At 37.2% G+C, this 26,721-nt stretch overlaps 1 protein-coding gene across 14 annotated transcripts in view; it reads left to right on the top strand.

Moving 5' to 3' along the window:
• Positions 1–26,721, top strand: part of MYO3B (myosin IIIB) — a 210,700-nt gene that overhangs the window by 179,659 nt on the left and 4,320 nt on the right. For 12 of the 14 annotated variants that reach the window (XM_064660901.1, XM_064660902.1, XM_064660909.1 and 9 more), the window contains 3 exons: positions 14,021–14,127; positions 14,502–14,548; positions 15,831–17,050. In XM_064660901.1, coding sequence (XP_064516971.1) covers positions 14,021–14,127; positions 14,502–14,548; positions 15,831–15,966 — 290 coding nt within the window. In that variant the 3' untranslated portion in view covers positions 15,967–17,050. Of the gene's footprint in view, positions 1–14,020; positions 14,128–14,501; positions 14,549–15,830; positions 17,051–18,371; positions 19,966–24,727; positions 24,842–26,721 lie in introns of those variants that run through there. The other 2 variants (XR_010431949.1, XM_064660906.1) reach the window with 2 other exon arrangements.

Below are 26,721 nucleotides of genomic sequence, written 5' to 3'. Positions count from 1 at the left end.
AGGATACTGTGAGAGGCAGTATTGAAAGCCTTACTGAAATCCAAAGTGATGACATCAATTGGCTTCCTTGGATCAGCTAGGTGGGTTACCTCATCATGAAAGGAAATCAAGTTCAACAAGCCATGCTGGCTGTGTGATCAATGACTGTGTTGTCCTCCAGGTGCTTTTCAATACTTGACAGAATAATCTTTTCCATAACTTTACCAGGCACCGAGGTGAGACGGACAGGCCTGTGGTTTCCAGGGATCTCCTTCTTGCCCTTCTTGAAAATCGAGATGACATTCACCAGCTTCCAATCAGCTGGGACCCATCCAGATTCCCAAGCCACTCAAAAATCATCGAGAGAGGTTTTGCAATGACATCAGCAGCTCTTTGAGGATTCAGAACTCCATAGATTTGTAGGGATCCAGCTGGAGCAGCAGATACTGCACAATTTCAGAGTCAACTGGGAGTTGATGATTCTCTGAGTCATGGTCCTCCAGCTCAGGGCACTGAGACCCCCTTGGTCCATCATCCATGTTGAAGACAGAGGCAAAGAAAACATTAAACACTTCTGCCTTGTCTCTGTCCCTGTTTGGGAGGTGAGCATCCTCATACTGTAACAGACTAATGATATTTCTACACTGCCTATTGCCATTAATATATTTGAAAAAACTCTTGTTATTGTCCCCCACATTTCTGGCAGCTGCCACTCCAGCTGAGCTTTGGCTGCATGAATTTTCTCCCTACAGTGGCAAGCAGCATCTCTGTATCCTTCCCATGTCTCTTGACCTTGCTTCCACTGGGCATACACCTTCCTTTTAATGCCTTATTTCCAAGAGAAGATCCCTGCTCAGCCAAGCCAGCCTTCTGCCTGACCCGCTTGATTTTCAGCATTTGGGAATTGCTGCTCCTGTGCTCTTAGGAGGTGATGTTTGAAAAGTGACCAGTACTGATGGACCCCCGAGGAGTTAACATTCTATTATATGTGCTATTATACATTTTCATTTTACTCATATTTCTCTGAACTGTATTAATATCGGTGTAATCTTCTGATACTTTCCAATTTTTCCCTTGTATCATATGCTTAGTGCTGGGGCTGGCTTCAGAGGAACTAATTCTAGTAGTGAAGGTGTGCACCCATGTTTGTGTTTTCACAAACATGAGCCTTTCTACTGGGAGCAGGATATTGTCATTATATGGCATTACTTCAGTAGGAGATTTTGATGAATCTGTTCACAGCGATAAAACTGAATTTTAGGTTTTGTCTCCATGGGAAAGTTAGTACAGAATAAGCTGTAATATAAATTTATGATATAGCAACTCAACACATGCCAGTGCTTTGCAAAGCTGCTCAAGCTAGATGTGAATCAGACCCCGGAGGCAGTATAGCTGGATGAGTGCAGTGCCGTGCCTAAGCTAATTAGTGCTTCTGAGAAGTAGGATATGTTATGGAAGAGAGTTATGTTAATATGGCCATACTTCTTGGCTATCTGAAAGAAGCAAATCGGAAGTGGCATTCTGTGGCAGTGGGTACACATGCGCTAGTTTGGTCATGTGGTAACTCTTTCTGGTCCTTTGTAGGTCATTCACCCAAGGAATTTGTGCACAGTAGTTAATAAAGTGTTAATTCACAAACTTTGCATACTCTGCAATACCCACAGACCAAAGTACAGAATCAGGACACAAGCCAATTTTGACATTGTTATATCAAAAGCTATTCTATAGGGATACACTATTCAATTACCAGCCAAGAATCTAGTACAGACTTGTAAGAAAGAGGTTGAAAAAAAATCGAATATCTGTAGTAGTTAGGAGGAAGAAAATGCATCCAAATCAACTCCACAAAAAAAATTTCTGAAATCACTTGTTCTGTATTTTCTGGATTGACAAGAAATTCCCTGTACCTGCACTAAAACACCATGAAGGGGCCTGATTTTCCAGAAGGGGTGATCTTCTGGAAATAATGGTTTAAAAATCAGCCCTTCCAGTGCCTCAGTTTGAACCCTGAAATCACTGCTCATTTTGGTAAAGAAGGATTCATCAAGTTCTGAGGAATAAAATGCCATCAAAGTCACTTGAATTAGTTAGTCATGTATTTATGAGAGAAATAAGGAATCTAACTAATTCTGTAGCATTTACCATTTTAAATAAGTGACAATCAAGTACAAAGACTGTGTTCAGAGGGGAATATAATACAGTGAGCTGATATACTAATGCAAGCTGTGCCCTGTCAAAAAAGGTGAGTTTAGAACAAAACAATATATTGTCACATAAGCAAGTCACTATAATACCAGAAAGTCAACTTACTTTATTTGTATATGTGTGCATGTGTGTATATCTTCCTCTGCCCTGATGAGCTGAAGTCTTCACCAAATTTTTCTTTAAAATTTTCTTTAAAAGCATTTAGGAAGTATTGGATGAAAATTCTGCATACTCTATATGCTTTGCACTCCCCAAACTCTTACTGCAGGTGGTGTTGCTAGGTATCATGAAATACATAGCTTAAAATTGCTTTATTAGTATTGAGATCTTAGGGTTGGAATTCTTTGCAGACGTCCCTCAGTTTTCTTCTTTTTTTTTCCTCACTTTCTGAGTACAGTTTGGTACTACTGTAAGCTCCCATCTACTGTTTCAGGGTGAAAGTTAACAAACTGCACCTTTGGAAATTATGACCCCTTATTTTTATACAAGTCTAGAATTCTGCTTCTAGATTCATAGTGTAAGCTGCCAATAAATGGTTGTGATTTGGATTTGGAAGCAGGAAAAAAAAACAACATAGATGCTCTTTCACATCTTTAAAGCCTGAAGGTTTTTTCTAGCCCTGTTTATTTTTTGAAATCTGTCATTGAATGAATAGTTTGATTATGCTTCTTCATATTTCTCTTTTGAAATATTGCCTCTGAATTTACTGGCCTGAGTTTGATCTGTAGATCACTTGTGAACCATCATAAATTGAGGGTCTAGTATTAGGGGTCCCAGTAGCACCTAACAACCCCTTAAAGAAATGGATTGCTGGAGAACACGAATCAGCAGAATTAGTTTCCTTTATCTAGCCAAGATACCTCCTTTTCTTCCAACATTTGCAAATGTTAGACCAATTCACTGTAGCAACACTGGGAAGCAGATATCTAACTGTTGGCATTTTTGTATGCTTCAGTCAAGCTTTCTTTATTACTTCCTTTAAAACCTACTGCTGCCAACTACCTTGAATTCAGAAAAAGACCTTCTTTCTTAATGAAGAAATCTTCTGAGAGTTTTATCTTGGGCTTCTACCATTTATTCTTTGAAATATATGCTGAATCTGCTACACTCAAATTTGAAATACTAGTTGTATCAATATGGACCCATGGTTTCAAGCCTTTAGATATGCAAATTGTGTTTCTGTAACGAACAAAACCTTAGAGACCATGCTGTTGTGGTTCCACAGAGCCTTTATTGCGCCTCATCATTATGCTAAATTAATACAAATTTCCTGTGTGTCCAGAATTCAAAGTCAATCAAGTGGCTTAATCTCTGAGGGTGTGGGATAAAAATGCTATTATTACAGTTTGGAAGAAGGTGAGGGGTTACCTTTAAATGCATCCAGGCTATATGCTACAACAGCAACTCTGAAACACAGACCATTATGAACCACATCTTAACTGAGTGTGAACTTACAGATTGCCTCCTGCCCTACTTTTGATTACACAGACTAACTCCCTGTAACTGTACGATGCATTTTTGGCAATTTCAATAGTTGGCTCTGTAGAGAAGCAGCATTAGAAGGGTATTTGTGATTTGTTACTCTTCTTTAATGCACGGAATGTTTTGGCTACTTTTAAAAGTTAATCTCGGTGTTTACTTTTTATGTTTGTTTCATCTTTTTCCCCTTATGCTTTGCTTTTATTAGCTAGAATCCACAAGATGAACCAGTGCCAATTGTCCAGTGAGTTTTCTGAGGCATATTAGCACGTGATATGCAGCTCTTGAGATCCACAATCTGCAGTTTAAAAGCTTGTGCATTAGTAGCTCCAAATGTGTTTTGGAGACTATCTCTAAAATTGATGATACTGTCATGTTATTTTGGATTTGTATTTTAAAGTTGCCAAAGCTATTTATTCAATCATATTGACTAAATCATCATCCTAATTCTTCTTTGAAGGCATAACTGTCATCTTATTGTGGAGAAGTATCATGAGTGGCTCCACTGTTGATGCAATGTTTGTGAGAATTTTTTGATATCTTTTGTTTCTGAGAAATTTTGAAAATTTCTCATACCTCCAACATGATATGTGGTTTTACTTTGGAAGACAGAGAAGGACAAAATTTCACTTGAGATACTTTTTAATCCTATTTGCTTTAACTTCACTAAATAAATAAACTGCATCAACAGGCTGAGTCCCAAACATGGCATAGTGCTGATAAGACAAGCTTGTATAATGGCAAGCCTTTTGGTGCAAAATGCCTGTGTAGGTGTCCCAGTGTTTCTACTTTAGGACACCTCAGACAAATACTCATGGAGAAGGGAAAATGGGGCATGTCCAGAAAACTGAAGAATGTTTGGCTTTCCTTTGTGTTCATCTTTGCATGGAATTTCAATTTCTGCCTTCCATAAGCTCAGCCTGATCTGATGCACTGCTAACAGAAAGGCAAGTGTAATACAATCTTCCTGCCATAAACACTTACAGTTGACCTTGAAATGATCTTTACATTGAAGACTCTGACACGTACCTTATGAGAAGTTACCTCAGGTTCAGGTGCTTCTTGGGGATTTGTTCTGCTTGAATTTATTTTAATTGATCTCTTTTCTGGTCATTTGAATGTTAGCAACCTTACCAAAAGAAAAAAAAAAGAAAGAAAAAGAAAACCATAAGAAAGAGCATTTCCAGTCCCATCCAAATCTGTTTATCCTAATTTTCTCTCTCTCACAGTAACCAAGAGGAAAAGCCTAGGGTATAGTACAGAAGTAGGGCAAGCAGAGATACTTGCCCAGAACACTCTCCAGCCTAACATAGTTTGTGGCTCAGGGATATCTCAATCTGGAAGTGATCTCTTTGTATTTGATTGCTCTTGATAGGTTTTTCTCCTGTGAAATTCTTCATTCACTCGTATTGATCATACAGCATTGCTCAAACAGCGAGAGATACATCACTTACCTCACGTAATAATGTGAGATAGATATTTCTTATCACCTGGTGGCTACTGGATTAGGGAGGCCCTCTAGAAACAGAAAATATGCTGTGATATGTAGTAATTCCAGCATACTTGGAATGCCCTGGTTTTCATCAGTAACTGTCTCCTGAAAAGATCACAAGCCGGTTGTATCGTGGGCTGCACAAAGGGCAGCGTGACTAGCAAGTCGAGGGGGGTGATTCTGCCCCTCTGCTCTGCTCTCATGAGACCCCCACCTGGTGTGCTGTATCCAGCTTAGGGTTTCCCAGCACTGGAAGGACATGGACCTGTTGGAGAGAGTTCAGAGGAGGGCCACCAAGTTGATTACAGGGATGGAGCACCTCTCCTATGAGGAAAGGCTAAGAGAATTCAGTTTGTTCAGCCGGGCAAAGAGAAGGCTTCATTGTGACCTAATTGCAGCTTTCCAGTACCTAAAAAGGGGGCTTAAAAGAAAGATGGAAAGAAACTTTTTACAAGGGCACATAGTGTCAGGACAAGGGTGAATGACTTCAAACTGAAAGAGTGGATTTAGATTAGATATTAGGAAGAAATTCTTTAAGAGTGGTGAAACACTGGAACACATTCCTCAGAGAAGGTGTGGCTGCGCCATCCCTGGAAGTGTTCAAGGCCAGGTTGGATGGGGCTCTGAGGAACCTGGTCTAGTGGAAGGTGTCCCTGTCTGCATTAGGGGATTTGGAACTGTATGATCTTCAAGGTTTCTTCCAATCCAAGCCATTCTATGATTCTATGAATTAACAAAAAAGCAGCTTCCACAACCACCTTGGGTCAAGTTTAAGGAGGGAAAGAAAAATAATGGTCTTTTAAGTTTCCTGCATTGTCCAGAAGTAGTTTCTGTTATTCAGATGGCTTAGATGAATTTTTTTTCCCTGATGTTAAGGTTGTAGCTACGTAAAACTCTTGGATTTGAGTAGTTAGTTGACTAGTTGCCACACCTCTGGAGCCCAGTGTAATATGTTATTATGTGCAGGGCATATGAGGGCTTGTGTATATTCAACATATAGGAAGACACGTCTTCAGGACTGTACCTGTAGAAGCGTGCTGTTTGCTGACAGGTTTGAATCTTACCAGTGTTAGTCACTGACAGTTTCATTCTTTGGTATGCTTTGTTTAATCTCTGCCTTTTCCCTCTGCAGTCAAATCACTGAAAGAACTGACAAATACTGAAGGATCCAAATTGTGTTGGAAGGGAAAAAAACAGCAAAAGCCAAGATTCTAACTATTTATGGATCTTGTTTCCCAGCAAAGTGTATCTAAAAACCATTGTCTCAGGGTTCAGAGACAGCTAAATGATTGATTTCACATAAAATATTTGTTGTTCTAATGACAGTATCATCTGGGTCATTGGCAACAAACAGATGCAAAAACAGCCTTTACGTACCATCTTGAAAAACTTATTCTTTGCTTAGTGTGCTTTGTAATCTAAAGCATATGGCTTTGCATATAACTGCAGTATCCAAAATGAAGCTGTACATAATGAATCACTGGGTGGAAGAAAATGCTTTGCTTCTGTTACAAGTTCTTTCAGTGTGTGTATTTGAATGGTTCTGTTTAGGGTTATAAACAAAAGACTGTGCTCACAGTTTTAGCAGATTCTGGGATGCACATGACATCAAAGAGGCTACACTAATTTCCCCAGCAGTCTATGGCTCTTGGCACTATGAGCACACTCCATCTGAATAAACAGAATTCTAGTTCACCACAGTTGTGTGGGGGATCCAAGGTGGTCATGAAGCTTGGTTTTCTGTTACATTAAATCTTCCTATAGGACTTTTTACCCCTCCAGATTCTGTGTTTTTGGTGAATCTGGTAACTACATATGGAGCTACAGACTTAGACTGCAAAGCACTTGACACTGAAGATAATTAAACCTGTGATACTATTCTTACCTACCAAATCCAGGTAAGAACTTTAAGTACACTGGAGTTGCAGGATTTGCTAAGGATTAATCATTCTTTCTAAGCATTAATATATGTATTTTAAAAGTAGTGAGCATCCTTTACATTAGCAACACTTACATGAAGCTTCAGTAAGACATTTTGTGAGAGTTAGCAATGGCTGAGGCCTTGTAACTCCTCAAAGCGTATCTGATTTATTGTTCTTTCCATGCTTGCTTGTCACTAGCAGCATGAAGAGTGCCAGCCCCTATAAATAGTCCTGGACACTCTTATGTAGAGGAAGGGACGAAGGGAATTTGGTGGCAAGAATGGTTCCCATCATACTAGATCTCATTATATTAACATAATGGATGGCCTTATTGAACATTTGCAGAGGTCTGAAGCTACTGGTAGGTAAGCATGAAATATTCTGGACAGAATTACAACTGTTAATAGTGTTAAATATGTTAATAGTGTTAAATATGTCAATATGCCTTCAGGCTCCTGATATTACTAGATTAATTTAATCCTTTGATGCCAGAATTTAGGTTCTACTGTTTCACCGTTAATGGTTGCTTATTCCCTTTTCTTCTTTTCCTTAGTTTCTCAGGACTTTACTTAATAGTTTATTTTTTTGTCTTTTTTCTGTCAATTTCTGTTTCCAGTAGTTTTCTCTTTTCCCTCTTACTAACCTCAGAAGGGAAAAGAAGATAATGGAGACATACCTCATTACTCAAGTCACCAAGTAGTCTTGCTGTTTATTCTCTCCTACCCTGTGTTGTCTCTTGGTGTGCTTTTGCCTGCGCTGAGATTAAAATCTTACAGAGGTAGTGTGTTTATTTTCTATCAACCTCCAGCATTTTTGCAGAACTACCATAATATAATTATGTAGCATAGACAGGATAACTTTATTATTTCCAAATGAAGCTACAGATTATTCTACACTAGGTATTCCATGAAGCCTGTTAGACTTGTTATCCTGTCCTTGTTTCTGATGCATTTATAGTTGGTAGCATTTAACAGGCAGGGTACAAATATGCTGTGATGTGGGCCTGGTGTCTCCTAAAGTGTGCTCATGCTAAAGCCACACTGACTGCAGTCTGGTACAGGGATGTGCAAGATAGTTCTGTGCTAACTGGATTGGGTATGGCAGGCAGGCACAGCAGGAGCTCAGTGGGGACTAAATGCCTGAGTATTCACGCTGCTTCTCAGGCACATTTTTTGTTTTACTCCCATTTTGCATTTTAGTCCTGTTTTGCACTTCGGGTGTGATACAAATTTGTGCAAATGGTGGAGAATCATAGAAATGTAAAAGGAAGAAAAATACTTTTGGTGTGAACACTCATAGCCACACTGTATGCCCTTTGTAAATACTTCCTTTTTTAAATAAAGCCAAAATAATTAAAATCACGAAGTCTAGTTAATTTACAGCAATTTTTACTGCATAAGTGATGTTCAGTCACTCCCATTTAATACTGATATGAGTGGGACCAGAATCATTAGCCCTTTGAGTCCTCTGCTTAAACACACTTGTATGGCACACAAGAAAATGTAGCTGTTCCTTGAAATCAACATGCTGCATATAATTATCCACTGGTATGGTCCAGGAGGATGTATATTGTCGTTGTCTGTGAGGTCATTTCTGCATTTGCCTAAGACTTCAAGAGGAAAAGTGAAGTTAACTTGCTGTCTTGAAAAATGATTCAAAACTGGAAACTTGAAAACATCAAAATACATATAAATTATCAAAGGAGAACAAAGACAAGTTTTTCCACAAAAATCTTCTCCCCAGGCTATAACAATGCTTTACATGGGCATGATCAATATATCCAGGCTTGAGAACCAAAGTCTTTTGGAATAAATTAGACTGGCAGGAAAAGAAACAAACAAAGAACAAATTAACATGATTTTAAACATTGCTTAAATTTTCATGAATGTAGACCTTGAGATGTTATGATGAGGTCCCATGAGTCTGTGCTAATATTTGCTTATAATTAAGGGTTGCACTTTCATGTTTCATCTGATATTATAGATTGGAAATCAGCTACATGCTTACTGTTTTTCTTGGTCATACTGATTTATCTACTTTATTTGCTCATCTGTTAATATTATATATGGTCCCCTAAATGGCCCCATTACCTTTCCTTCAACAGACTGCCCTTTAACAGACTACCCCTTCTCGTAGTCTAAATCTCCTTGTTTGAGTAATTAGAAAAGGACTACCCTTCCTGTCCTACTAGGTTTGTGTTCACCTACAAGAGAAAAAGGGACAAGACTAACCCCTTCCAAACCTGCTTTGTGTAAATGGCTTCAGAAGGAAAATGAGAGTACTCAGCTCTGCCCTTTATTATGTGTTGTGGTGGATGAAGTCCCTTCAGCGAGGGAATTGGCAACACAGCCTCTTTGGGGCACTGACACATTGGCAAAGAACCCTTCTGTGCATTCCTTGCAAAGAAGTAAGATGTCATCCAGATTTTAGAGCCCCAGGTGTGCTGCACCAACCTTAAACAATCTGACTCGCATCAGTGGATTTTACAAGTTCCAAATGCAGTTGTAGCTGTCTCATCACAATTTTCTCTGCAGAATTCTCCACATAGGAAAAATTAGCAGTGTTTGGCAAGGTTATCAGTGTCAAGGGGTTTTTGAAGCAGTGGTTTAATCATGAACAGCTTATGAGGACCCTAGTTTCATTTCAGTGAGCAAAATCTGATGATTCTTGGTTCCTCTGACAAAGTGTGCCCAATGCCTGGTCCCCAAGTTTTCAATACCAAGATAAGCAGGGCAGTCAGGACATCTAAGATGAGATCTTCACTGCATATCAAGTGAAGTCATCTGCCCCATGGGAAGTCATTAGAAAAATACATTTTTGCAGCTACTGTTTTGAGTATTGGTCAGGGCCAAAATCCTAGATGCAAAAGTCTTTGTGTCAGTGCTAAAGAGCACTTTGAAGTCTGTTGTTAAATCTTACTGTTTGGCAGTTTGTACATTTCTGAAAGAGTCCTTTGCAGCTTATGGAAAGGATGGATTTTTAAACAGAAAAATCTTCTAAATAAGATAAGGCATAAGAAATGTGCTAATCATCTCCAAGCCAAGAGATGTCATTAAAAGTGTCAGTATGATGGATGTGATGGCTAATTGAAGAAAAATATTTCCATTTCAGCCATAAGAAAGCAAAGAAGAAAAATAACATGGAAATTCAGAAACTATATCCCAGAATTCAAAAGATCAATACAAAGTCTGCATTAAACTTGTGATAAAAATCACACTAGAAAAAGTTAATTCCTATTAAGCTAGAAGTAATCAGTGTCGCATCTTTGAAAGTTTTTAACTTTAGCTTAAGTCAAAACATGTCTTTCCTAAAAGCTTCTAATCTCAACCTGAGCCTCCATCATACTGCTAAATACTTTTTTGCCTAATTGATTGCTTTTAGTATGTGCTGTATTTCTGGTCTAAAATTTTCTTCCATTTCTGATGATTAGATAGCTTAGACTTTTGTTTATGAAGATGAAAAACCCTCCACCTTCTATGCAGGGGTTTAAACTTGCTTCAAATCACCTCTTAACCTTCTTTTGAAAAAAAATGAAATGGAACAGTCTTCTTATATTTCTCACTGTATAGCAGATTTTCCCGATTTCAGATTTTTCTTGCACTTTACTGCACCCACTTCAAAATAATTCTACACACAATGATGAAACTGTTTTCTTGTTTCTATTGAGTAGTCCTCTCTTCTTTGCACCCAGTCTATTTCATATTCAGCTGAATATCCGTAATTCCCAAATCTCTCCTGGAGACACTGCTTTCCAAGTATGCAATTCCCAGTTCATAAAAATGTATCTCGAATGTTTGACTTTGCATTTAGTTGAAAATACACATCTTTTTATTCTCTCTGAGCACTGCAAGGTCCTGATCTGTTGGCTTGGGCTCTTACGTATCAGAGTTATAAAAAAGATAAGCAAGTGTGGTAATAGAGGAGTAAACAGAAACACCATCAGTTTGTTTGCTTATAAATACTTTCTGCTCCAACAGATTAACGCATTAGCCATTAGCAATATCAGTTTTGTGGTAGCTTTAGGGAACCATCCACATGAACCTGCTCATCCATGTGTATCAGCCTCTCTGGGTTTGAGAGAGGAAAAGAAGAGGATGCCTAGAACCTCAGTACCCTACACTTAGATTAACTGACACAGTGCACTTGGCAGAAAGCATTTTGCCTGCTCTTTGTTATTTCTGCATTGCCATAAGGGGTTTATCAGTTAAGAAATTGTAACCTAAGGAGTTTCTGCGCTTAGAGTTACAAGGAAAGGTATTCTTTTAGACAAAAGGGGGGCAGATCTCTGTCTTAAAAAGTGGTGCTAAAGGATGACCTGAAGAAAGTACACGTGCTCACTCTCTCATCTGGTCACTAAATTTGTAGCAAACTAAGGAGCCTGGACATGCCAGAGGCACTTGGCACAATTTTCATGCAGTGTAGACAATACCTTGTTAATTATACTGGTGCTGCTGCTGTTGCTATTAAAATGACAAGTGACTTTTTTCTCGTTGGTGGCTTTAAGTTTGTCATCAAAGCAAAATATTTTAGAACAGCATTTAAAATGCCTATTCAATTGCTGAGTGTGGAGCACATGTTAATACCATTTTGTCCAGATATGGTAGTTTATGATAAATGTTACCAGATTTTGTACTGTTGTACTATATGCTACTAAGACAAATGGGCCCACTGAAAGGGTATTTCCTTTGGAGAACACAAGCTGCAGACCACCCATAGCATACACAGAAATAATTAAGTATCCAGATTAAAAGGTAGAGCAAAATGTCAGTGTCTCAGAATCCTAATGAAAAAAAGACATTTAAAAAAAACCAACCTATACATATGAGTGTTTTGAAAAAAGAATGTGAAGGCTACAAGAGCACCTAGGGGAAAAGAAAAAAGAACACCCCATCATATTATTCTACTGTTAGAAAATTTCTAAATATTTATGTGCTGTAGTTTTGCTTCTGGAAAGCTGCAGAGAGGTGTGTGAAATTATGCAAAACTGTGAGGACCTGAGTTCGTACCAGTCTCTTGCTAGAATAGAAAATTTATTCATGGAGAGGTATTCAAGAACTATATTGCTATAAGAAGGACCTCAAATGGCCTTGTGACTGAAAACATTGCTTACAAAAATTGTGGACTCTGCTGTCCTGAGACAGAAAGCTGTAAGATCAATTTGAGTAACTTTCAGAGCAGAGAGAGACTAAAATGTAGTTATGGCAGGTCATTAGCAAAACTTGCAGAGACTTCAGAGAGAACAAAATTGCATCCTATCTAAATCATAGTGAAAAAACTTTCCAAAGACACAGATATTATTTGGGCACCCAATTTCCCCAGAAGTAGTTTCTGGTACAGCTTCTGCCTTGTCTGGTTTTTCACAATACGGGTAAATAGCAAAGTTTCAGGCTCAGCCATCACAATCTTTTTAGGAAAAACAAAGGTTTACTGAACTTGAAAGTATAAAGTATTGAAGCATTGGATAATAAATTAGCAAGCAGTGTGAGTGTATTATTTTAAAGTTATTTTGTATTACTGGATAAATATAACCTTTCTCTACAGAATTGTTTTGAATTTTAGACCCAGCTCTGCAATCAGTGTCCTGGTGATCATTTAACCCACTCATCCCTCCCAGGTGTTGTGATAGAATGGAACAAGTGCTCCTCTCCCACACAGACATTGCAGTCACACGCTGAGAGGAAACCAGTGTCTTTCAAATTTTACTGTTTAGAGGGAGAAAGACAGTGAAAGAGAGAAAAATCTCCCAGGACAGTCAGGCTTTTGGCTCAAAAGGCCAAAGTTCAGCCATCATTCCTCATTCAGATTGCAGATACCAACTGCAAACCTGGGTGCATAATAAACCTCCTTTGTAATGTTACCTGCTCCTTGAGGCCAGATCTTACAATGGATTTGTGAGATTGGAGTCCCACATCTGCACAGGCCATATTAACTTCAGCTTTGAAGTGCTTAAAGGAACCAATGTGCTACTTGATCTTTGTGCTGGTCTTTTGTATTGGAACAAGTTCCCTGTGCGGTGTGGAATGCATATGTGATAAGATGTATATTTTTCCTTCAGTGCCACCAAAACCTGTTTTTATTCATCCTGTCACTAAAATAATTTTTAACAGGGAAATATCAGAAAAGTCAAAGGCATCGGAAGAATTATTTGAATGACCTTTTCTTACCTCCTAGAGTATCTTTTAGTAACTTAGTTATCCTGAAAATAGTTTTCCTGGTAATCTACTAGAGGATGTGCCACAGAAAATGCCTGGTAAAATAGAGTACAGCACACCATAATGTCCTTTTTCCTTAATACCCCCCAAAAAAAAAAAAAAAAAAAAAGAAAGGCTGTTAGTTCTTTTCGGAAACCCTTCTGAAATGTTTCCTTCATCTTTAAACTCTGCTTTCCAGATGACTTTAAGCCACTGTTACTTTACAGCACATCACAAATTATATTAAGAAAGCGTAATTCCAAACCAATTCTGTTACTCTGATTAAATAGAGAGCCATGTCAAGAAGGAAGCCTTTTTGTATAATAAAAATGATGATAATGGACGAAGTCTCATCAGTCCAAAGGCTTTATTACTGTCTACTGTAGAAAAACGATTTTGTTGCTCCTGAATGATATATCCCTAGCTAGGCACAATATACCTCATTTCCTGCTTAGATAACAGAAGATACTAAGATAAAGTGTGAAAGGAATAAGGAGCCATGGGATATAGATATATGAAAGAATAAAAAATGTTAAAAAGTAAAAATGAAGTTCTGCTTAAAAACTTGTGTTTGAACTAAGTTTCAAAAGAGAAAACAAAGATTCCTGAGTTTCTGTTTACTTTGGATAGAACTTGCTAATAAATCCAGGACCAAACAGGACAGAAGAAAAGACTGTTTATAGACTAAAATGCGCTAAGACGTTCACAGCACCTGGCACAGCTTAAAACTAAATTGTGTTATCTTACTGTAGGTTCAGAAAACTGTCTTGAACAGAAGCTGAGAACACCTCGTCGACGATGTCAGCAGCCCAAAATGCTGAATAGCCCTGAGGACAACATGTACTATAACCAGTTAAATGTGAGTTCAAAGTGGCAATAAAGCTGTTTTACTGGCTTTGTTTCCAGTTAATAATTCTGTTATTAATACCTGTTTCAGCCCCTCCAGCCCCACCCCCACGTTCTTCTGCTCTCGTCTTGAACATGTGCTTATGCTCTTTATCTGTTGCTTTCATGTCAGGATGTCTGCCTTCACGGTGAATAATTGATGTGGTTTATCAAAGACGAGCAAGATGCATGCTTCATCAGGCTCACTTGAGCCCTTTGATCAAAAAAATTATGCTGTGACTTCTGATATTATCAGCATCTGCTTGCATTCAACACAAAATCACTTTGAATTAAAAATTAACGACTTGCTGCTTTGCTTTGACTGTGTGTTCTTGGCCCTCTCCACAGGGAACTCTAGAATATCAAGGGAGCAAGAGGAAGCCAAGAAAACTTGGGTAAATATCTATCTTCTTAGTTCTAAGCAACTGTAAACAGAAGAAGTCCTTTGTGATATTACAGAATATGCAAAACTTTCTAGAGAGGTTTCTAAAAATAAACAATTAACATATTTCTGTGCATTGACATTGGACATTTTCTGCAGAAGCAAATGTAAAACTTGCATGTAACTGCTGTCTGCAGACACTAGAACTGATTCTTACAAAACATGCTCCCCAGCTCTGTCTAAGTACTATTACTACCAAAAAAGTAGCTTCTTCATATTTTTAAGTGCATTTAGCACTAGTGAAGGATGCCAGATGAAGGGTGTTGAACTGAAGTTCTGTGACCTAGAACTTGGCCAGGAGCCCTGCCAGCTTTGCAGCAGCACAGTCAGATGGGCCTCTGCCCTCCTGGGGGAGCACATTTGAAAAACTGATGGAGAGGCCACTCAGCCCAGAGGGAGTTGCTCCTTCTTTGTTGAACTGAGTCAGTTCTCATTGTTACATGAGCAGTTATCACCTGGTATAGGTAGAAAAAGCCAGGCTGGCTCCTATGGAATTGCCAGAATATTTCCTTGCCTGATTACATAGACCACAGAGGATGGATGCTTGGTCTTCTTGCAATGCATTTTACTACAAACATATACAAGAACTTTCTGTATTATGTCCTCTGGTGTTTATGAATCTTCTGAATATAATGTTATGAATAGGAGGTCTTTGAGTCAAGGTTAAAACCCAAAATTTTGCATAACTGCACAAGATTTGGTTTATTTTATCTCCCTCCCCTTAGTTTAAAAAAGTTTGTATTATGGGAATAAAAATACTAACGTGGGACTGCAGTGCTCATCATACATCACAGGAAAATGAAAGCCCCTTGCTGTCAACAGGGCTTTCCCCAAAAATTGATAGTGTAGTCTTTGGCTAATATTCACAGCAAACCGTCATCTGAAATATGATACAAAAATCATACTCATGGAACATACACAGACAAAAAAGGCACATTGCTCAAAGTAAATGCCCATTGCATATAAATATTTGTTCTCTCATTCTGTACACACAAACTGAATGACTGTATTGCATTTCACTGATCCTCAGGACCATTCAGAGTATAATAATAAAAAAGTAATAGTAGTTAAAGTATGTATAAAAGCTGTATCTTTCTCATCAAATGACCCCATCTTTTTTTTTCCTTTCTTATACTAGCACTCTTCATTGTTACAAACGCAGAGAAGTTTCTATTTCTGAAGATACTGACAGAACTAAATTTTAACTTTATAAATATTGTTTCTTTCCTTTCAAGCCAAATCAAAGTGCTGGATGGAGAGGATGAGTATTACGAATCATTGTCAGCTGTTGAATCTACTCCTGAAGATGACAGTTTTCTTAGTTCCCCATCTCCTCCTTCTTCGAGACGTGTGTCTTTTGCTCAAAGCTGAACCTCACTTACTCTGTTGACTAATACTGGTAAGGGTATTCTGCTGATAATCTCTTCCAATTAAGTTTGTCATGTGTGTTTATATAATATATTAAAAATAACATTTCTGCCAGTAACTTTAATTCACTAGTTTAAACCTGGATTTACAGCTGTAAAGTGTTTCATTTAGCTGTATTTCTATAAACAGTTCCAGTAAAGGGGAGCACCACTACCTGTATGTGTTGATGTTGATAATGGACACATTTCTTTAGCCACGAGGTTAGTTTATACAACTCTGACCCCTTCTTTCCTGCTTCCCCCTCCCCTGGCTGCTGTTCCCTCCCTGTGTCATCCCTTCTGTTGTGCTGGCACAACTGCTGGTAAAGCTGTGTGAAAAGTAAGATCAAGGAACTGAACTGGATTAAAAGAACTCTCTACTAAAAATTTTAATCTGGAGTCATAGTGAAAATGTTTTGTATTTCATTAGACTGGTATTAAACATTATACTTTACAACTTTCTGTGCTGTATATGGCTTCTAACACTGCAAAAATGTACAGAGTAAAATCATCTAAAATATAAGTGTGTCTCAGTTTACCTTGCAAATAGTTTTCTTATAAAGTATTAGTTTATATAAGTTTAATTTGGAGAATTATTTCAAATATAAGAAGTAAAACAGTTTTAAAACTAATGTTTCACACACTGCTTCATATAGTCCTCGTGACAGAAATCATCAGTATGAATTATTCTTGTTATCCATGCAAATACTTATTTCTTAACCTGTATCTCTGGGCTCCGGTGATAACTGATTTTCACAGACCTCTTATATGTCGCGGAGGTAAAACAAAGTCACCTGCAAATTTTCCTACTTGCTTTTCATTTTCTTTGTAAATCTTTAATGAAATATTGTAACTTTGTATAGAACACTGAGATTCTTTTCCAGTTGCCATTTCCGTGACAGAAGCCAACTATTTCTATTTCCATGGCAGAAGCTGACTATTTCTGTTTCAGAGATACAGTTTTGACCTGTGACAATTCTTTGCTTCTTTTCCAGAAAAGCTCTTGTCAAAACTTTTTGAAATAAAACATTCACATTTACTGCTTTAAACATTTGCTCAAAAATATTCATTTTTTTGAAAAACCATACTGATTAAATCTGACCATATATTATACAGATTTAGTTATGATCCTTGTTTTTATCTCCCCTCCAATGGGTTTAGCCTGATCTATCCTAACAGACCTTCTTCCTATTGGAGGTGCAGTTCAGACCTGTTCCCTAAGCAACATAATTTCTTACCATCAGGGTTCATTGGCATTGTCTTTTTGACCACAGCACAAGGAAAGATGGCATGAGAAATGAGACCCAAAGTAGAATCTGGCCTAAGCCAGAATAGGGTTCAAAAGAAGGAAAGATAATTAAATAAAAGCTTTGTTTTTCCGAAGAAACACAGAAATTAAGTCAGGCAGGGGCAAATGAAAATGAGCAAAGGATTATAGGAAGAAAAATTCTTCACTCATTCTTCACCCAAAATGTGACAGAAAGTTGAAGCTGAAAGTTAAAATCCTGCCAGAGATAGAAGTCTTTTAGTTCACTCCTCATTCTTCTCTGATGTACATCTGGGTAGATGTACTTTAAAGGCACTTAAGAGCCTTTGAAATTTAGGGACTCCTTAAACAACATAGAATTGGTGAATAACTGCAGATGAATTAATGGGATTAAAAAATGCAGCACAAATAGAAATGGCAACTAATATGAATGCATGTTTAATATGTGTACGGATCAATTTCTTTACATTTTGTCAAAATTTAACAAGAATGATTATTTATTATGATACCTCACCAAAAATTATGTAACTTTTCTATTCCTATGAAATATATAAGTTCTTCATTAATTTGTAACATATCTGGATGGAAAATTACATTATTTTGAAATAGTGAAATGACTTACTCTACTCTTACCTTGGCATAGATCACACAGAGTTCTAGCAATGTTGATGATTTCTGGTTACCTCTGTCCTTTTTGAAAAACTATATAGGAAAATGAAGTTTTATTGTTACTGTAATTCACATCACTATTATGCATAGTTTATCAATTGTTTTAGTTAAACGGTAGTGAGGTGTCCAGTTAGGTACTATGTCACATGTCTAAAAACCAACCTTACACTAAGTAATACATTACTCTGAGTAGTTGTATTAATTTCATAAAGAAGTAAGAGAGAGTGAAAATAATATATAATTCAGGAAAGTACTTAAGCCAAAGCCTTAAGTCACACTGAAATCAATGAAATTTTGACACGTGATTTAAGTGCTTTCCTGAATGAGGGCCCGAGTTAACAGGACAGCTTCACAACATTAAATAGTAAAGCACAGGCAAAATGCAAACACTCTCTAAGTACATCCTTTAGGTTTCCTCATTTTTCTTCTTCCAGATGTTAAGCTTGTAACAATCTCAGCCATCAGAAATGGACTTCAAAGAAATTTTAAGCAGTCTTTACTTGCATGGAAAGGGTAAAATACAATATTTTCCTTATTATATGCAATTCCACTATCTACATCTGCTATAATTTTTTCAAATTAGTTTAATGTCACTAATACTTTTATACTGAAGTTACTATCTAAAACCTGCTGTTGAGTAGTGTGTTTTCGTTCTTGTTACTTCTTGGCTAAACACTATGCATACAGTCAGTCTGTGCATTTTATTCTTTCCTAGCTTATCCCCCTTTCCTCATTTGCTTTTGATAAGTCACTTTACCCTCACCAGATAAGCTCTGTGAGGTTGTCTTCTCTCATTGTGATTTTAGAGCACTTATATGCCTTTGGATTGTTAAAAGCCTTGCTGTAGAGCCGTGGAGTCACAGCAAGACTGGCCAAAGAGTTGAACTTCTGTTAACCACATTCATAGATGTGTGTGTTTGGGTTGATTTGTGTGTGAAAAGGAGTACGGGAGGCATGTCAGTGTGACATCCTGGTCAGTGGAAGCATATCAATGTAAATTGCTTAGATGTTCTCATTTAGTTTTGATACCACTGAAGCATTGTTCTGATTTATTTCCTTTCATGTATATTATCCTGAAATATTAATGTATTTTTCTTAATAGTTCATAACATATCCTGTTGTTAATATTTTATAAAAGTAAAGAGTTTAAATCCTGTTAGGAAGAATAAAATTTCTTAGGCAGTGTGTAATAATTTAAACAGTTTTCAGCAGATGGGAGAGAAAAGGGTGAAGCTCAACAAGGGATTTTAGTAGATTTCTTCTGTAGAGCTTAATGGCACTAGAAACTGGTTCTTGCTGAGGACAATTTCTGCCTTTCAGTTATGGCAGCTTAAAAACTTCTCTCTGTGCCAAAAAAAATCAGGGCAGGGAGCTTTTGGAGATTAGCCCCTTTCATTTGGTAATTTTAAACGTGCTTCTGACTTAAACATTTACATCACTTTAGTAACATAAAGGAACCTTAGAATAGGAGTAAATTGCAGCCATCTTAAATTTGCCCCCACTGTGACCTCCCTCACCCATACACTGTAAGATTTGTGGAAAGGGCTTTTGTGCACTGAAGGTCTTTTAAGTGGCCCCTATCAGGCTACCCAAGGACTTCTTGTTCCTTAGAAGCTGATAAAATATGGCTGTAAATAATGTAAAGCTAAAAACTGTGTGGTACTACTATCTATTTTACAAATAAAAATTGATGTGAAATAGAGTTTAAGTCTCAGTTCAAAAATTTCACCTTTTTAAAAAAGAAGTAATGTTACAATTGAATGTTTATCGCCTCCTGTTCTAAGAATTGTAATTGTATAGGGATATTGCTTTTTTAATTGTAAAATAGTTAGCAATGAGATAAATAACTGAAGTCTACCATACTCTTATTTCTCATTCCATTTTTGACTGTCTCAAAACAGAAGGAGAATTTTGAGAGACAAGCCAAGCTCTGGCATTTTTAAATGTCTTCAGGTTAACCATATATATATATACATACAATTGAAAATGAAGCCATATGGCACAAAAGTATCATCCTATGAGAAAAGGGTAAGTAGTTTTAGTACCAGTATGTGCACAAAACATTGCATGCACTAAACTTATCCATCCTGCTTTTAGCTCTGACAACAAAATATGAGAAGTAATGTCAGTTCTGTTGTTAACACTGGAAATATGTTTCAATAACGTGCCTTGTCTTTAACACTACTCACCCTAGGAGGAGTCGTAGCAGAATGCTTATTTAACAGAAAATGTTTCTGCTTGACAACAACGCAGTACTCCCAGACTGACAAAAGTAGCACAGGATGCTGTGAAAACCAAAGGCTAGGAGCAGTCCTCTTAGTCAGAGCTAAAGATTACAGAACTCAGTGAGAGGCTTTGTGTCTCCTTCATGCTGGGCAGTGGAACTGATAAGGGAGGATGTTGACAATTCATAATAATAGAGCCCTGTGTCTTTAAATACACAGGCTGATGCCTAACTCATCTTAATGGATTTGTCAAGAATTATTGGATATTATTTTATTACATGTATAAATCCAATGTCAGAACAGTAAAGATATACACTGTGTTATCAGGGAACTGTTTATTTTGGTACTCATGCTGTGATGCTAAAGGACATAGGAGCAGATAAGTGAAAAACACATCTAGGAGTAATGTTTCCAGAAACCAGATAACATATTATTGATCAGGCCACTAATAGATAAATTCCTTACTTTTGTTTGGCAGGCTTTTTTTTTTTAATTAAATTGCAGAAAGGTATTATTATTTTTTCAATAATGTAACTAGTATTTTATAAGATAGTTGGCAAATGGGAATGGCAAGTAGGTAGATCAACATGTATGCTTTTTCTGCAAAAGACCCAGGTCCCCATTTTTGACCCATTACCAGTGAAAAGTCTCATCTTGATCTCTAAGTGAAAGTAATATCACCACAACAAAGACTGGATGTCACCCATTGGGCTGGAGTTTGGAGCTGGGAGGCAGGCAGGCAGGCAGGTCGGCCTGTCACAGCTGTCTCCAAAGTTGTTGTGCTACTGATCATGGCAGGTCTCTGCTGAAGACCTATCTGAAACTGGAATAGCAGAACTGGGGCCCCATGCTGTCTAATGCACTGGTGGAGATGGTTGAGGCCAGGACAGGGGTAGCAGGGTCTTGAGGTTCTGGTGGAAGTGATCTTCAGAAAGCTGAGTGCTGGAATATAGCACTGTTGTATAGCTGGGAAATGATGATATGGAGAGGCTACACTGGGGCAAAGGGAAAGGAACAGAGAGGAGGTACTTCCACAAAATTGTGTGACATGGTTTATTCAGTGGGTTTTGTTCTTGCTGCTGCTCCCTGTTATAAGCAACAAATTAACACAGTTATGCAACGGGAGAGATTATGTAAAGGCTTCTATGACAAAATGGCTCTTACTGAAATGGCAGAACCAGAAACTTTTAGTTTTGTCATTTATATTACCCCAGGAATGAGCACTCCTCAGTGCTATTGCAAAAAAAAAAATTCCATTTATTTCATAAAATTGTCAATAATCTAAGATCCCCAGTTCCCCTACACATTTCTAAGACTACTCAATGCTGGAGATGAAACAAAAGCAGCAGCTTGGTCTATCAATCCGTACAGCCGAGACCTGGGACAAGAAGTATATTAACTACACTGTTCCTAGTTTGCCTTTATGCCTTATGCAGGATTAAAGGAAGTTGTGCAAGAAGAAAAAGTATGAATGTAACACTGTTCTTTATGTTTTTGTTCTGTAGGATTAGTTTGATGGAAGCTTACATCCACATTCAGAGATAAGTGCTATACTTAATGCAGGCACATACAATTTTCTTCATTAAATTAACCTGATAGAAATGAAGTTTTGAAAGAAAAACAAAGCGTGAGGCTTCATAAAACTGTATCTTTTGCTAACTTGTATTACAATCTGCAGCATTTTCAACTCAGTGCAGATTTACAGCTGAATTCCAATTGGAAATTGGTATCGATTGATTACGTTGCTCATTTAACATTCCAGCATGCTGCAACAATAATGCAACAGAATGTGATAAAATGGGATGTGATCTAACAGGACATGACTGATGGGATGAGAGCAAAACGCTGGGTTTGCTAGTAGTGCTGTGCAGTAGCTCAGATTGGCATCTTGTGTGCTTTGATTGTTCATTTCATTTTACTGTCATCCTACTGAGTTGAACATTTTAAAAGACACAGCGTTTTTCCATCTGTAAGTCATGGAAAGACAGATGGATATGGAGAATCTCCACCTACAGCTCCTTGACTGAATGCCACTGCCCGCTTAGTGGTAGAGAAATCCCTTCTGGAAAATTAGAATGTCCTTCAATATATTACTTTTTATTATTGGAACTTACAGATAGTTTTTAATGAGTACAAGTAAAATAAACTGGTTCTTATCAACATAGCTACTTTATTATAAACAGTGCTTCTTTTACACTGAAGTTAATCCTCAGTCCTGTTACAAGAAACTCATCCTTATTAAAGTAACATTAAGAGCTTCTTTTTATTGATCTGCTCCTTTCACTTAATGATAGGAACTTACTGATGTTTTAATAATAACCTTGCAAGCTTTATCTCATTTTACTTCAATGTGTGTTGCAGATAGATGCTATGGAAACTAACTTAGCATAAACATTTTGCAGATGTCTTTAAAGGTTAGGGAAAAAAAGATTTAGTTGCACTGCATGTTAACAAAGATGGCTGAAAAACTACAAGATAAAAGAGAGCCTCGAGTATGAACATCAAAGAATTGTTAATGACAAGAAATACCATTAGGGTTAGCATCCCTTTTGTTTCAGCCCCCTCACACCTGCAGTGTGTTGCAGATTCTGTCTTTGTTGGCACATCTGAATTACTTCCATTAGCATTTATAGAAAAGTGGCTGCAAAACAACAGAAATGTACTCCTGGTTTTCTCTGTTGCTCCAAAAAGTCAGATATTGGTTTCTCTGTGGGTTTCCTTCAAGGTACAGTATCTTATTGTAAAGGAGACTATAGACCCAGGATTCCGTTGATTGCAAATGAGCTAGCTTGAAAGGAGAGGGGAGCTTTTGATACTGCTAGAGAACTAATATAAGCAACTACAAGAAGCACACATAAGAAGCTCAGACATTAGCAATAGCAAAATCAGAGCGTGAAATTCAGATTAGCCCTCCACAGGCTGTGAGAGGGAGGGGGTATTGGAAGACTTGGCATGGCTAAAGGTGTAACCTGTTTCATTTGGCCCCTGAAAATTTTTAACAGATGGTGAGACCAGCTGTCTTTTTCAGCCATTTAATAAACTCTTCGGTGGTAACAGTTTGGGAAGTGGGGGGTTTTGAGTTTTAGGCCAGAGGAAAAAATAAAGAAATCTGTCCCAATTGTCTTTGCCAAATAGAGAAGTCTGGAAACATTATGAAAAGTTAAAGTGAAAAATCTAATTGATGATACTGTCCTCATTATACATTTCAACAGAAGAGGAAGAAAAGAACTGCTTGTGCCCGAGTGGACCAGTGCATTAAAAAAATGCCTATAAGGTTGTTATCTTTATCTGTCATTTTAATTTCAGCTCTTGCAAGGAGGCACATAATGAGAAATTTTAAATGAACTGTAGAATGAGAAACTGTCTTACTTTTTGAAAAAGAAACAGGCAGAGTGACCTCTTATATTAAAACAAAAACAAAAAATACCTCTTGGATAAGATCAGGTTTACACAATCTGCCAAGGTGAGTACAGCAATCAATGAACTTATCCTAACCTGCATAACATGATGTTATAAAATGACAGTAAACTGCCATTTGAGAAACATACAGTGTTCAGGTTTTAATAAAAGCCTTAGTGATAGGTGGGATTTTGTTTATTGTGACCATTTACAAAAAATACTCACTGCAACACTATTTCTTCAGCTAAATTAATTTTTTTAAATTAACATTTCCAACACAGCACTTAAATGGCAACTCTCAATTATATGAGATGTTTTATTTAAAAAAGCATGTCTAGTGTCTTTGAACAGAACAGTTCTTTTTGCACATTTACATGCTACCCAGCTGAGCAGCCAACCCTTCCATTTGACAAGGGCTTTGTTCTGCCTACAGGCCTATTATAAGCCCTAGATTGTTTGCCCTTAATAAATTGCAACAATAAGACAGAAACCTCTTTCAGGTTAAGAGAAATAAAACACGTTGCCTACATAGCAAAGCATATGAAGTTTAATAATGACAACAGAAACATATCTAGTAAATCTAATTTGCTTTACTACCAGATCACTGTGGTTAAGATAGCACAGGAAGGTTAGCATCTTTCCATATATCAAATAAAAGATGAAAGAAAACTACAGAGGGACAAAACAACTCTAGCTACAGAATGTTTTTTTCTTCACAATATAGAATTGTACTGAATGCTGTGTAAAGAGACTAGTGGGAGCTAAACAGAAAGAAACATGGGCATGATTAAATGCAGAACAGCAAAATGTTTTTTACTGAAACAAAACACGATTTCATATTAGAAACACAAAGAAAAGAGGGTGGAAATTATTCAAATTGAAGAATTTATACTACTTGCCCACGTGTTGGTGTGTGTCTGCTTGTGTGTGCCTTTCAGGCCCTCTACAGAATCACAAAGCCCTACCAATTTTGCTTTTATAGCAGCTAATGGGCATTCTTCTGTGTCTCAAGTGTTGGTGGGGAACTTGTGATCCTAAACAAAATTGTTAAGCCCTGTTTCTGAGGCCCCATTGGTAAAATTCAGCTGCCAGCTGTGTTGTCTTTGCTGAGATTGTTAGAGATGGCTACCTTTGTTGAGCTTATATCTGCTGTTTTTTCACTTAAGCTGGAAATTCCCAATGATTTTTAGAGTATATATGCAAATTATGGAGAGAAAAGGAAGTAACGTGCAAAAAGGACAACACTCTGGACTCCCTGTGCAACAGTGCAAGTTGAGAAGGTGAGCGTACCTGACATTAAACCACTAGGTTTAAGGTATTTGAAAGAGTTTTCTCTATTCAAAACTTGTTATAGCTCAGTACAGTGTTTTCAGAAAGAAATGCCAGTCCTTGTTCTATTTATGGTTTACATTTTTTAATTCTTTTTTTAATTTGCAGGTGGAAGTTCTGAGAATATAAGTATTTCTTTGCTTTGATTCTAAGAGAAGTACACTTGGTACTTTGAAATGTTGCTGACAAGCTAAAATTACAGTGATAAAACTTTCAAAGGAAAAGTAGTGTTTATGACAGGTATTGATTCGACTGAGTTAAAGGCTACTTTTCTTTCTTTTAAGGTATTTTTTAGCTATGGACAATACTCTGAGGACTATTAGGGAATGTTCGGTATCTCCTACTGAAATTTCTGTTGCCTTCTGCTCAGTCACAAGATGCAGGAAACCACTGTCATCCTGCTTTCACAGGAAGGGGGAAGTGAAGATCAAGGTGGTCATGGTTTATCTCTCTGTCTTCTTTTGTGTCAAAAAGAATTAGAGGTGGATTCTTCATTGTCTCTGCCACAGTGCAGTGACAAGGTGCCAACTTCACTGCTTCTTCCAACTGCTGCACAGAACCAAATGGAGAGCACGTAATTTGTTATTTCGGAGAGGGCAAAGCTTTCCTGTTTTACCCTGTGGCTTCCTACAGTGCTAATCTCTGTTGTATCCAATTTCTGGGTGACACTTGGAAGAGGAATTTAAAAAGATGGACATGAAGAGAGAAGTATTAATGGTCTTTGATAAGGGAAAAATTAATAGACTTGGGAGCAATGGCGTAGAAAACTTCTATGAGAGAGACTTAGAAGAAAAGAGAGGAAGCTACTTGAGAGAGGGGAAAAAAGACATGAACCATTAGGTTTCATGGTAGAGGCAACCTTTAATAAATTTTGAAGATTATCCTCATCATGTACTATAATAAAGCATTAAATCATCTTTCAGAGTGTCTTAAGATGCATACAACACCTATGGTAGAAAACCACTTTAAGATGCTTTGGAAGCTTATTGAGAAGGCAAGTGGTATAGTTACTGTGACTACAAGTAGGTTTGTTTAGAATACAAAATTACTTTTTTTTTCTAAACCTGCAGTACTTCATCAGTATCAGGTTTTTAAACCATTAAACCCACTATCTTATATCTTACTGTAAGCTTTGGAAAAAATCTTTCCTGTCATAAGTTTACAGAAAAGACCAACACGAGAATAGGAAAAAAAATTAATAATTAAAATTAATAATTTTCAGAAATAGTAATTGTTCAGTATGCTAGAAATTTAGCAGTTTTAACTCCAGAAAGGTAGCCTACTGAGCAGGTAATAAAAATCATAGGTAGGTGATAAATAGTATATTTAATTAGCAAACACTTCTCCAAAAATCTCTCTATAAATATGCTACTAGATGACTCGATATAAATAGTTTTGCTGTGATTTATCCTTCGTATTTATAAGCATATTGAAGCAAAAACAGCGGTAATCCTTCATCTGAGGAAGTTGGGTTTTTTCAGTATGAATGATGTAGTCTAAAAAAAACTTATTTTCTGCTTTTACTGGGGTTCATTATGTTGCGAGAAATTATTTGCTTTTTTAAACAAACTGCACAGAGGTGGATATCTCTAACATACCTTTATGTTTTCACCTTCAAAATAAGTAGACCAAGATATATCAGAAAAATACCAAGAGATCAAAATATATCGCTTTGATTTTTCCAGCTCAATCCTGTAAAAACCTATGCTTCTCTCAAGTATCTAAATATAGATACTATTATTTTCTCCATATGTAAAGATCTCAAATGTTTACAGCCCATTTACAATTAAATACATAATCTGTCTGCTCAGCCAGACTAAAGCCAAGTACT

The sequence above is a fragment of the Pseudopipra pipra genome, chromosome 7 (genome assembly GCF_036250125.1).
Source record: "Pseudopipra pipra isolate bDixPip1 chromosome 7, bDixPip1.hap1, whole genome shotgun sequence".
Classification (NCBI taxonomy): domain Eukaryota; kingdom Metazoa; phylum Chordata; class Aves; order Passeriformes; family Pipridae; genus Pseudopipra; species Pseudopipra pipra.
Note: the sequence above shows the minus strand (reverse complement) of the source record. Positions and strands in the feature narration are given on the sequence as shown.